The sequence below is a fragment of the Pangasianodon hypophthalmus genome, chromosome 1 (genome assembly GCF_027358585.1).
Source record: "Pangasianodon hypophthalmus isolate fPanHyp1 chromosome 1, fPanHyp1.pri, whole genome shotgun sequence".
NCBI classification, from domain to species: Eukaryota; Metazoa; Chordata; class Actinopteri; order Siluriformes; family Pangasiidae; genus Pangasianodon; species Pangasianodon hypophthalmus.
In genome coordinates, this window is record NC_069710.1 from 20,963,062 (window position 1) to 20,976,381 (window position 13,320).

The window sequence follows — 13,320 nt, forward strand, 5'->3', positions numbered from 1 at the left end:
TTGTTCTGTCTTTGAGTGACACTTCCGCATTAAATGAGTTTACTTCTTTTTCTTCACTGAGCGCGTTACATTTTAAAATTATCCGAATGCATCCATATCAAACAAACAAATCTCTTGTAAGTGCGCTTGGTATTTATTTCACTCTATGAAAGACACGGAAATGTTTGCAATTGTATCACCATGGCAACGGAGTCAAACAATCACGTGGTCAGAGGCAGACGTCCTCACTCTGCACCTGTCAGATTAGGTTTATTAGTAATCGTGTAATTATTCAGATGATTGTGTAGATCATTTAGCGTCCATTTAGGAGGCAGGAGCTAGTATTCTCATGCTAGCTGCTCCAGCAGAAGAGTTCAGTAAACATGGCTTCACTTCCAAAAAGAGTAAGTTGTACAGTAATGTTATACGATTGCTAGTTGGCTAAGTTAACTAGCTAGTTGTGCCAGTTAACTAGTCCTCCAGTGCATGCGTAATGTGTTAGTGTAATAGGTAGAGTTAGCTGATTGCATGTAGCTTACTAGTCACTAAAGTGAACCAAAGTGCTGTTTTATTGTGTAAATCATAGGCAATAGTGCTCAGTGTGCTTGGGAAAGGGTGTATAGTGCTGATACTTTAGACTGGTGATAAAACATTCATTAGTGAAGCGTGAATCCTCGCAACTGCTCACAACAACAGTATCTGTGACTTAGCATCATTAGTGGTTTGAGGATTGTACCCTGCCTATACACCCTTACAGCACTAGGATAAGCTTTCTTCTGCAACAAAACTACTGAGTCACATATTTGGTGACTCATCTGAGCTCAAATCTATTCATTCAGTTCTTTTTTCTTTTAGTATCACACCAGCACATGACCTGAATCTGTTTCCTGTCATGGCCTCTGATGGTTCACCATCCCAAGATTCTCAGAAGAAGAAAAAGAAGTCAAGCAGAAAGGGGAAGGGTGAAGACGTAAAGGACAAAGAGGTCCAGGTGGAGGGTCAGGTGGAGAGACTTACAGCATGTGGACACAGCGCTCTACAACAGGGAGACAGCTCAAAGGCTCTCGAGTACTTCAAAAAGGCTTTCAAAACGGCTGTGAACGTAAGAAAGGTGTTGAGGGAAAAATTTAACCACTAAGAATGTTTTATATTCCATCTGCCTCCATGTGGTTTATGGTTTATAATCTATCCTTGTGTGTTGCATTAGAAAAAAAAACATTCTTGTTTCTCTTTTCTCAGCTCAAAGAGACTAAAGTACAGCGGGCTTGTGCTTTTAACCTTGGAGCAGCATATGTGGAGGCAGGTAAGCCCCAGAAAGGGCTTGATTTTCTGTCACAAGCTGAGTCAAGTGAGAGAGGTGAGCGTGTAGCAGATCTGCAGTTTAATCTAGCAGCAGCACATGAGGCTCTGGATGACCATGTGCAAGCTGTCAGACGTTACCAACAAGCTGCTCAGCTTTACCGCTCACAAGGAGATGGGAGCAGTGAAGGGGACACCTGCATCAGACTGGCCCACTGTCACCTGCGCAGGAAGGTCAGTGTCTCTGCAAGAAAGAGTGTAAGAAATTTAGTGGAATATTAGAGTGGGGGCTTGCTATTTTTATCTGTAGTTTTTAAAAACCCATATACACCGATAACCTATAATTATCATATATTTAGAAAAATATCTTAGGGGGGTCCCTGGAGGCCTAGTGATTCGGCCACAGCACTCTCACCACTGTGGCCCGGCCTTGATTCCCGGCCAAGGCTCCAACCCCAGCCACTGGGGTTGTGTGCAACAGTGCGCTCTCAGTGCCAGTCCCGAGCCCGGATAAAATTGGGGAGGGTTGCGCCAGGAAGGGTATCTGGCGTAAAAACTGTGCCAAATCAAATACACGGACCAATGATCTGCTGTGGCGACCCCTAACGGGAGCAGCTGAAAGAGGAACAACAACAAAAATATCTTACATATCTTAAACTGTGATTGGCCCAAGATATACTTCCAAGATAAATTAGAGTTTCTCAGCTCTTTCTCTTTTCTAACTGGTAACCAACTATGCTCACATTGTACTTTCAAATTGTTTTCTCAAATCTGTACCAGTTTGATTGAAATGGACCAAACTATAGATGGTTCAGTTCAGTTGTTTGGTCTACACCAAACAAGGTAGGTATGAAAGTGCCCTGAGTTTCAGCAGAAGAGGTGAGGTGATCTATTGGGAGTGCCGGCATCAGAGGGTTCTAAAATAACAGACTGCTCATTTAATTTTATTATATATGAATCTTTGGTTTTATACTAGAGTTGTCATAGCTTGTAGATTCCACAGTCATGGTTTGCAATCATTATATGCCAAAGGTTAAAAAGACTGATGTGATTTGTATTAGAAACCTTCTGATTCCATGCAGTGACATGCCAGCTGTTGTGTGCAGTTCATGGCATTACAGGGAATTGCTCAGACATCTGTCCTGTGTTTTAGGAGTGGACCGATGCAGCAGAGAATTACCTGCGTGCAGCGGAAAGCTATAAGGTGGCAGGGAAGCTGGCCTCTGCTGCTGTGGCCCTGAAGGATGCTGGGAATCACATGTTGAAATGTGACTGCTTCTCAGCAGATGATGTCATTAGTGTTCTCACAGAGTGTTTGGAGCTGAGTGCCAAAATCACAGAACCAGAGACACTAGGTGAATTGTAAACAATAATATATTAGTAGTAATCTCCTGTTATCTTAAACAAGGCATATATGTTTTTTAGCCTCAACTGCTAGAAAGTTAAGTGGGCTTGATGACTAAACACCTTTTCTACATAGAGCAGTGAGACAGGAAACTACCGTAATCCTTATGAGATATTTATCCTGTACTATTTGCTTTATGGGTTTTCCAGGAAAGCTGTATAACTCAGTGGGGTTGAGTTTCTCTCAGTTGAAGCTCTTTCCTGAGGCTGCTGAGTGCTATGAGCTGGCTCTGCCTCTGGTCCGCTCCACTCCTCGCAGGCTAGCTGTGGTCATGCAGAATCTGGGCGCGGTCCACAACTCCCTGGCACAGTACCGGAAAGCCCTGGAATACCACAGGGAAGCAGCTGCCCTGCACGGTTAGCAAACCACCAAGCCAAGTTGCTCAGTTTCTCAGGCATTTCCTCATCACTGGATATACAGAATATTTTCTATGCATAATATGCATAGTCCACACAAAGCACACATGGACACATTCAGTAATTTTCATAAAATGTAATGCCAATTTAGACTTTCAGAACAAACTATTACAATGATAATATTTTTGATAGCAGTTTGTTTGCAAAAATGCATTTAGATGTTTAAGGTCTCATGCTCTACTTTTAGCTACCTAATGTAATTTTTTTAAAGCACACTCTTCCTACACTTTTGTTGAAATGACCATTGTCACCATTGTGTGATCTGATTAAATGCATGTTTATGGCATGCTTTTTCTTCACATATTTTTTGCAAAATGTATCAATTTTTAATCGCATTTCAAAAATAAATATGTGTCTTAAAAGTGACATATGTTAGGGGTTGCATAGACTAGCTGACTGATACATTTATTAGTCGCTGATGTGGGGAGCTGTCTACTAGTGGGGTATGTGGAAAAATTAGTAGAGTGGCAGAAGATAAAACAAGCAGGAAAAATGTACTTTGGTAGTCTGGAAATATTTGACTAGATGAAGCCAGTTCTGCAGTCAACTGCACATTGTGGAGGCTATGCTGGAAAAAAATGTTTAAAATGTTCTTTTGTGGCTCCTGCATGACCCAGCAGAAAACACTTGTCGAGAGATTACGAGTTTCAATCCTGATGATGCCCCTGTCAATCACAGCGACACTAGTCAATCACTGAGAGATGAGGGCAGATAGCGCTTTCCTCTGAGTGTGTTGTGCTTCTTTGTGATGCAGCATGAGCAGTGGTTTGAGAAGTTGCAGTGGCTGGCTTCATGTGTCCCTGATGACACACGTGTTAGCCTTCACCCTCCCAGATTGGTAGCTGGCATATGATAGGGGAGGGGGATAAAATTGGGGATTTTTTTTTTGTTTTAATGGAACATTATCACTTTCATACAACTTTTATGGATAAGTGGTGAAGTGTAGAGGTGACAGGACAGTTTTTAATCCCACTCCCACCTGCTCCTGAAGGAAATCGGACCAATCCCTCTCACTCCCACAGTTATTTTTGTTTGGAACTGCCCGTGATATTTTCTAATGAACTTAGTACTTCCAAGAATATGAACAAATAATTCATTTAAACCTCAGCAACCCTGAACAGGATAAAGCAGTTTCTAAAGATGGATGGATGAATGAATGAGTAAATTCCATTGTCCAATGTTCCAATGAATCTGTTTTAAGTATTGAGAACATGCCCAGTGAAGTACTGATTTTGAAATAGTGGTTGACTAATAAAATCTAATAGTCGTATTATATGTGAGTAACTAAAATGGTGCTCTGTTGGACATACTGGACATGCACTATATGTATGTTGGAGAGGCTTAAATAAGTCAATACACATTTCTACAAAAAGATAAATTGAAGATTGCTTTTTTTTTTATAATTTTTTTTTTTACATGGATCCCAGTGATGCATGAGGAATCTAAAATATTACAGACAAATTACTGTGGGCAAATTTACATTTATAAATTTTCCCAAAACTTTGGACCGAATAAACAAAGTGTCTGACCAGCGATTTGATTGACTGAAACATAATGAGCTCTGTAGCAGAAATAGCGCCCCAGATTTCCATGGACGATTTCTCAGGCACCCTAAATCAAAGAGGCACAAGGATGCTGTTGTTTGAAAGTACTCTCACTCTTTTTAACTGTTATAACATGGATGTGTAACAGTATAACGTGCGTTGGTCATTGCAATCCGGAGCTATCATACTATCAGTCACTTCACAAGTGTAGATGATTCCCGTCTCAGGCTCTCCACGAAAGAACATGATCACGTGACCAGTGTGCTTTCTATATGGTTGAACTCTATGGGCTATGCAGGTTGGGACCTCTGGTGTTCAAACAGTGCAACTGCATTACATGCATAATTAATAGAATGCTGACACTGCATATTTCCAGATAGACATTTCTCACATTTTTGCATGCTTCGTGTCACACTGTATTGTTACACCCCTAATTTTGCATGCTTAAAATATGACACTTAAAATTATAGGCTCATATATTATATCAATGCATTCTAATATTACATCACAAAAAATGCTTTCAGTCACTAAACTACAATGTTAAACAGCCCTACTTTCAATATCCATATACTCTTCTAGGAAGCATAAGTTATTTCTCCTGTATTACCTCTAAGTGTCCGTGCTGTAATTGCAATGCTCTGGTCAGCAGCAGCATGCATTAAATATATCACAGCAGATCATGTCTCAGTATCAGGGGACAGTGAGAAAATGGTTACACCAGCATCTTTCTGTCTCTCCTTATGTGTTTCTCTCTTTGAGTCTCCTCCCACAAATGCACTGGCTGCTTTTCTATGTGACCATGTGCTGACACTGCAGTTTATGTGGCTTTAAGATCTACTGCTGTGTTTTATTGCCCCATTCATTTATGATAATTATACAGAGGGGATGAAAACATTCACAGCTGAGTGACACAACTTGCAATTTAGGTTTTGCATGAGTCACTAGGTGTGTCAGTGTTTTTGTCCTTTGCTTGTGCTCATGTGTTATGAATATGTTTAATTGGACAACAGTAATGAACTGTAGCATGTCAGAGGACTCATAGTCCTGAAGGTTACAGCAAACCCACCACTATTTATCTTGCTTATTATATTTCTCCTGCTGTCTCGGTAGGGTCGTTAGGTAGCCGTCGAGCTCAGGGCTGCTGTTTCTGTAACCTGGCTTATGCACTAAGTGAACTGGGGCAGCTGGAGGAGGCAGGAGAGAGCTACCTACACGCTCAACAGGCTTTCAAAGACAGCGGTACTTACCCGAATGCCTGAATATATCCACACAAACTGTGATACTTCAGTGGCAAACTGCTTGATGTCAGTTACTCTACCTAAGTGCTAACTCTATCTGTCTATCTGTCTATAGATGATTCCTCAGGGCATTGGCAAGCATGTGAAGGTCTGGGTGGAATCAAAATGAGACTGAGAGACCCAGACAAAGCCATTCTCTACTATAAGCAGGCTCTAGCACTACTATCCAAGTGCAAGGTAAAAGGTTTGATCCCAAATGTGTTCATTAGGCTAAATTACACCCACTTTGAATAATGCACTTGCCAATCTGGACATCTGCTAGATGAATTTGGACAGTCAGCAGTCAACTCAAGTGCACGGAGCTGTGAGCTGAGACCTGTGCGGCCAGCAGTTGGAAAAGGATGCAGTAAATAAATTCAAACTGTCCTTTCAGGCACATGACAGAGTAAAGAACTACACAGAGTTAGCTATCAGAGAAAGCAGAGCAAAATCATGGTAACATTTATCAGAGCTCAACACATTTTGTGTGATCGACACACCAGAGCTGAGTAAATTCTCATGAGCTTGACATTTTTGCCCTCTGCTGTTGTTGATGTATTATATATATATTGATTGATGTAGATCATAGATGTTACTGAACACATCACTGTCTTGCTTCTAGGATGTTGCTAGCTCTGTGCAGGAAAGCCTTGTCAACAAGCTAAGCGAGGCTTTACAGATGAAACTGGCCATTCAGCAGGTAAACCCCTGGTTTTAACATACTAAGCTGTGACTGTGTTTATTTGATCTAAATACAGCAGAAATTTTGCATGCAACATTTCACTGTATTGCCACGTTCTCCCACACAGACAGGCCCCCCTGCAAGGCAAGCTATCAGGGAGAGAAACTTGAACAGGCAACACCCACGGTAATACGGCGCAGCAATGATAATACCGTATATTATTTCCAAACTCCATGGCTCTATACTCACTCTTACGTGTTAAGTGATTTCTGGCAAAGAGCTGAAGAGAATTTTGCCATATCGCACTGGTTCCCTGTAATTGTTTTCATGCAGAATAGCTCAGATGAGGAACACTGAGGACATGATGGCTGAACACAGAAGAAAAGAACCACTGAACAGTCACAGGGTAGAGGATAAGGGTAAGATGTGATACTTCAGTTCAATATTCAGTTCATTTTTTATTTGTGTAATGCTTTTAATAATAGGTATTGTCACAAAACAGAGGTACAGAAATCTCAGTGTAGATTTAGATGTCTTCAATGGAGAAAATCTTGAGAGGAACCAGATTCAGAAAAGGAATCAATGCTTTCCTGGGAGACGTTTCAGTCTACAGCTGAGCAAGACTAAAGGCAAGCAGTATTGAGTATGTTGAGAGGAATGTTTAGTAGGAGAATATTGCAAAAAAAGGAAAGTCTTTGACTTCAAATTATTTACAGTCACCATTCCAAAATGTACTTAACGTCTGTCAAATGCCTGCAATAATTTAGAGAATAAGTGTAAGAAAAATATTTGAGATGTTAGAGAAATTTCATATAACCACAGACTGCATGAATAGTGCAGCATGTAAGGTAACTATAATACAAGAGTATTTTTAATAAAAGAGCCAGTCACTATTCTTGGTAAAGATGTTAGTGAAAAGGCCTGACTTATCTGAATCTTACACTGATGCTGATGCATAGGGCACTTTGTTCTGTACGTTTTGGAGAAACATGCATGTGGTGGTGTTCCTCTTTTGGCTGCTCCTGTTAGAGGGCGCCACATTGGATCATTGTGCCGCATATTTGATTTGGCACACCTTTTATGTAGGATGCCCTTCCTGACGCAACACTCCCCAGTTTTGTACGGGCTTGGGACCGGCACTAGGAGTGCACTGTCTTGTGTAACCCCAGTGGCTGGGGTTGGTTCCCTGGCCGGAAATCGAACCCAGGCCGTGGTGGTGAGAGCGCCGAGGCCTAACCACTAGTTCCTCAGGGACCCATGTGCGGTATCCGGCGTAACCTGAAAAATACGTTTTTCATATTGGACCCAAAAATGACACACTACTTATGCCATTTGTGTCTGCTTTTAACAGCCATTTTAAATCAATGTTTGAAATGTCATCTTTTCAAGCTATTTCTGGATTATGAGTCTGTCCTCATTTAAGTAGATAGCAACTTGTTCATGTATCACTGCAAATACAGTAACTGCTCAGGAGCATTGTTAAGATGGTTGCTAAATTGATAAGACAGACTTTACTATAAGCACTTTGATATAGCACCACATTTCTTCTGTATTTTGCTTCGCAGAAAGGAGACCTACAGAAACATGTGGACAGAGGAAACCTCATGGTGACATGATAATATCATCAAGAGCAACACAAACAGAGCATCCTGATTACCTGAATGCACTACCAGAAGCCAATAGGTAGATATATACTCTGAACATAAAATGTTCTTATAGACTGCTGGGATTGTCTGCTCATTTCTCATCGTTTTGAAAGCTGAGAGCTGTCATTTTGTTATTTAAGTAATTTTTTACAGTCCAGGCATGTTATTGGTCTTCTGGTGCTAACTTGGTGCTAAGTATGCCTCTTTGCATTCAGGTTAATTGTAGAAATGAGTGGATGAAAAGTAACAGTTTTGATTAACAATTTACACTAAACTCTATCTTCAGCTTCCTCTCACCTCCCAGGCTCCCACCCAGGGTGTATTGATTTAGCAAAAATCACAATTGATTTCGCTTCTGACCTTTATTGACTTCATCCATCACTTAATTATTTACAGAACTGATTAAGTAAAGATTCCTCCAGTAATTGTTTTTTTCAATAGTGCAAGTAAAAGGTGTATTTTATAAGATTATAGCGACTTAATTCCACTTCTGCCAACATGCTGAACATGCTTTTAGATTTTTTTTGGTTGCTTTTAAGTGTTTGATTGTCAGATAAGTAGGCAGAACCGGATGCAATTGTAGTGGGAGTTTATTTTAAAGACCACAGGCAGACAGATCCAAATCGTGAGGCAGAATCGTAAACCACAAACAGGCAAAGATGTGCAAACCACTCAAACAGGGAATGTCCAAAATGACCTGACCCTCTGACCTATTCTGACCTAGCTATAAATCGAGTTCACATAACTACCTGCAGGTGGAAAATGGTTCAGTTTTCTGTTTTCTAAAAAAAAAACAGCAAACCTCCATAAATCTTTATACATCTTTATGTACTTACTTCATACCAATAATTTTGCTAAAAACAAAGGATTTCAAAGGCAGCCGTATTCCTCAATTGAAACAGTTGATTTTATGTTTTGTCAAGTGTGCATCTGAGGATTCCAAAAAGATAGTCTTTGTTTTCTACAAACTCAGATTCACTTTTCCTCAAATCTTTTCTTGGCTCACCATCAGAAAAACCTACATAAACCTATTAGTGTGACTTAATGTGTTTGATTTAATTTAGATCTATATGATGGTCAATTGGGGCATACTGTGTAAATCTGACATGTAAATAAGGGACTAGTGAGCAGAAGATATTATGCAGCATGATCAACATTCATCGTTTTATGAATCCGAAACAGATTTTTTGTATGCCATTCCATGCTCTCAAGTCTTTGCTCATTTCTATGCATCACTGATGAATAAAAGTTCTTTTGTGCAAGTTTAGGCACAGTTTGTTAATACTTGTGCATTAATACAGTTATTTGACTTCCGTCAACATGAATAGAAATGCTACAATTTGACTATGTAACTGAGTAAAACGGGACATGATGCGTTCTAGTGGGCTGATCATGCAACAGTGCTTTCATATACTATTTTTCAAACAGTATTCATTTCTGATTATTCCTCCATAGCTAACAGCTCCTAGCACAAATGCATGATTCAGAGTGGCATGAAAAATATGTACCTCCAATATCATTTGAGTACTTCATGTACAGTTGGGCACTTAGACCACAATACTCAGAGCTCAGAGGAAAGGTGCTAATGTGTCTACATTTGGGGAAACTTGATATTTGTTATCATTTTACTGTCATACGATATATCTGCTAGAACAAAGCCTGAGTTTTTAGACACATACTGCTGGGCTCAACATGTCTGACTTTAAAAAATAACTGAAGAGAAGGAAATTTCCCTTTGGGGCAGCAGTTCTTCCATAGGGACAGAGGCTCTCCTTTGGTGTAAAGCTACACATCCTGCAGTGATGTTCCTCCCACAGGCGTGATATTTCGAGGTGTTCCTTTCTTCCTGTGCTGCTCCCATAGAATACCAATTTTAATTTTTTACTTAATGTGTAATTGTGTGATTTAATAAGGTCTTAAATTGATTTTAAAATGTAAATGTCTTGTCCATGACAGGAATCTGAATAACACATATGCGAAACCTGGTGTTGAATATAAGAATCCCACAGACTCCCATTTCGTCTCACAGCAGGGTAGGTGTACACATACAAACACATATCAAATATCTATTTAGAGCTGCTCATTCATAAAATAATACTTAAAATATTTGTATTTTAAAATTGTTCACTGATTACACTGTGTGAAGAAATGTATATCTTACCATAGATGAAGCCATGTGTGAAACCTCCAGACAGAACCCACTGGAAATAACCAGGTATGAGACTCCAGCTCAGTTATTATAATTGTCTAGTAAGGTGTTGATGGTGAAATCTGACTGATGATGCTTGTCCATTTTTAGTGCGCCCCCACTGGAGGAAAGCACTGAGGCCTTACCTCCAGCACATCTTCTCAGTGAGGAGTCCACATCCATACACAGGAACTTAAAGTCCAGATTCTGCACAGTCATGTGACCACAGCCACGTCATATCTGTCTTTCCACTCCCAGGGATTTTATCCAAAAAGCTTCAGTTTCATTTTCAAATCGAAACTGAACTACATTTTTCTGGGTGACCTGGAGCAAAAAGGACACGAACACATGTCCTGTTATAAATATTGATTAAATCTACTGATGCCATATGAAAATTTAATCTTGAAACAATGTGCATAATCTCTGATGATCTGCTGATTGTCCTGCTCTCATAATCTATGCATCCATTTTCTTCCTCACTTAGCTGCCACAAATGAGGAAGGCATATTATTAAATCAGTGGTGTGGATCATACAGCATTTCTAATCATATCTCTGTGATGAAAGTTTGCCCTAAATGGGACTTGAAATACTACCACTGGATTATTCAATACAGCACTGCCTCCAAGACTGATATTGATATTGTGTGAAATTAGCCTTGTTCCTAGCCTTGTTTGCCGAAGTCAGAGAGTTTGTGCCAGCTTTCTAGGACTGTGACAGTATAGCAGTATGATGATATGCTAAGATACTAAGGGAATCTAAAATATTTATACTGTTAACATTATATATATCAGTGTAGGTGTGATAAGTAGGGTAGCCTAAATTTTAAAGAACATACACCCAGGGAGCACTTTATTAGGAACACTATACTAATACTGAGTATAGGCCTCCCTTTGCTCTCAAAACAGCCTCAATTGTTTGTTGCATGGATTTCACAAGATGTTGGAAACATTCCTTCGAGATTCTGGTCCATGTTGACATGATTGCATCACGCAATTCCTGCAGATTTTTCAGGTGCACTTTCATGCTGCGACTCTCCCGTTCTACCACATCCCAAAGGTGTTCTATTGGATTCAGATCTGGTGACTGGGAAGGCCACTGAAGAACATTAAACTCATTGTCAAGCAGAAATTGAGATTCATCAGACCAGGCTACATTTTTTCAGTCTTCAGCTGTCCAGTTTTGGTGAGCCTGTGCCCACTGCAGCCTCAGCTTTCTGTTCTTGGCTGACAGAAGTGGAACCGGATGTGGTCTTATGCTGTTGTAGCCCATCTGCCTCAAGGTTCGACATGTTATGCATTCTGAGATGCTTTTTTTACTCACCACAATTGTACAGAGTGGTTATCTGAGTTACTGCATCCTTTCTGTCAGCTCAAATCAGCCTGGCCATTCACTGTTGACCTCTCTCATCAACAAGGCATTTCCGTCCATAGAACAGCTCACTGGATGTTTTATCTTTATTGTACCATTCTGAGTAAACTGTAGGGACTGTTGTGCATGAAAATCACAGATGATCAGCAGTTATAGAAATACTCAAACGAGCCTGTCTGGCAAAAACAATCTTGCCACAGTTAAAATCAGAGATCCCACTCTGATGGTTGATGTGAACATTACCTGAAGCTGCTGGCCATAATCTGCATGATTTTATGCATTGCACTGCTGCCACATGATTGGCTGATTAGATAATTGTATGAATGAGTAGGTGTTCCTAATAAAGTGCTCTGTGAGTGTAACGTACCAGATGTAAATCAGCGGAAACATATTTATACACTGCAACACTCTAGACTAAGCTACATTTAGAGAGTAAGTATTGACTCCATTAAATGATTACAACTTTCAGGCAAAACAGTGTTTATATTTTCTATGACTGATATTGTTACTTTCACTGTTTGAAACAAAGATTAAAATGTAAACCTGATTCAAGTTAACCAAAGGCTAAATCCATTCCTTTTAACATTCCAACTATTCACAGTGTTATGCAAGCACAGTTCCCATGTCTACCCAAGCGGACATATCTAAAATCTTTTATAGAGAATCAAGTAAATTTATTTGTGGCTAATATCAGAGTGTGAAAAACAGAAGAAAACATGGCAATACAGAGCTATTTCATGACTTGACATGGCAACTGAAACAGTCATAATGCAACTTTATATAGATATGTCCTACAGTTCTTTAACAACCAAGAAGCCAAGGGTAATGTGCAACCTGATGCTACCACCACCATGTTTTTGAATCTCCAACATGCCTTTTGGCATGAAATTGGATTTCAATTGGCTTGTGACTCTTAAGCTAGGCTTTGTGGAGTGTTAGTGGCTATAGAGTGGCTTCTCCCATCTGAGCTGTGGCTCTTTCTAGCTCCTTCAGAGTTACCCTTGGCCTCTTGGTTGGTTCTCTGATTAATGTCCTCCTTACATGGTCGCTGATTTTGTTGGACAGCCTCCTCTAGTCATGATTGTGCCATATTTTTTTTCCATTTTTAAATAATGGCTTTAATGGTGTTCTGCTGGACATTCAAAGTTTGGAATATTTTTTTTATAACCAGACCCTGGCTGATACTGGAGTTGTTCTGATATCTTCTTTGGTCTGTTGTTTGCATGTTTTCGTACAAATTCTGAAGCCTTCCAGGAAGAGGTGTATTATTGAACAGATTATTTGATTCAAAGATCTGAGCAGTTTCACACCAGTGGGAATACTTATGCAATCACATCTTATTTGTAAATACCTATACTGATTTTTCCACACACTTCAGTGTCATAGCCTATTTTATGTAGATTCATGACATACTGTATAATCCAAAATCAGTCCATTTCAGTTCCAGATTGTTCATTAATTCATTCATCTTCAGGAACCACTGAGCCACTGAGGAGAACATGCACAGTAACTCTA

General features: G+C 39.9%; 1 protein-coding gene across 2 annotated transcripts; it reads left to right on the plus strand.

The window, feature by feature from the left end:
* Positions 1–66: 66 nt before the first annotated feature.
* On the plus strand, positions 67–12,327 carry LOC113542502 (tetratricopeptide repeat protein 24). 2 transcript variants are annotated; one of them, XM_026940085.3, is made up of 14 exons: positions 70–383; positions 835–1,081; positions 1,219–1,512; positions 2,432–2,633; positions 2,833–3,039; positions 5,754–5,882; positions 5,997–6,118; positions 6,543–6,620; positions 6,730–6,788; positions 6,936–7,021; positions 8,168–8,285; positions 10,205–10,281; positions 10,415–10,463; positions 10,548–12,327. In XM_026940085.3, exons 2-14 carry the CDS (start codon positions 872–874, stop codon positions 10,657–10,659), a joined length of 1,743 nt encoding a protein of 580 aa, XP_026795886.3. In that variant the 5' UTR covers positions 70–383; positions 835–871; the 3' UTR covers positions 10,660–12,327. The 2 variants fall into 2 exon arrangements, with proteins under 2 accessions (XP_034159316.2, XP_026795886.3); XM_034303425.2 differs by lacking the exons at positions 8,168–8,285; positions 10,205–10,281; positions 10,415–10,463; positions 10,548–12,327 and adding an exon at positions 7,105–7,243 and having other exon boundaries at positions 67–383.
* The last annotated feature ends 993 nt before the right edge of the window (positions 12,328–13,320 follow it).

What these genes read in the sequence shown, in the direction of transcription:
- LOC113542502 (XM_026940085.3), top strand. Translation starts at nt 872, where the DNA reads ATGGCCTCTGATGGTTCACCATCCCAAGATTCTCAGAAGAAGAAAAAG. An exon ending in CACAGAACCAGAGACACTAG is followed by an intron (nt 2,634 to 2,832) that starts GTGAATTGTAAA and finishes TGGGTTTTCCAG; the next exon opens with GAAAGCTGTATAACTCAGTG. An exon ending in CACTACTATCCAAGTGCAAG is followed by an intron (nt 6,119 to 6,542) that starts GTAAAAGGTTTG and finishes TCTTGCTTCTAG; the next exon opens with GATGTTGCTAGCTCTGTGCA.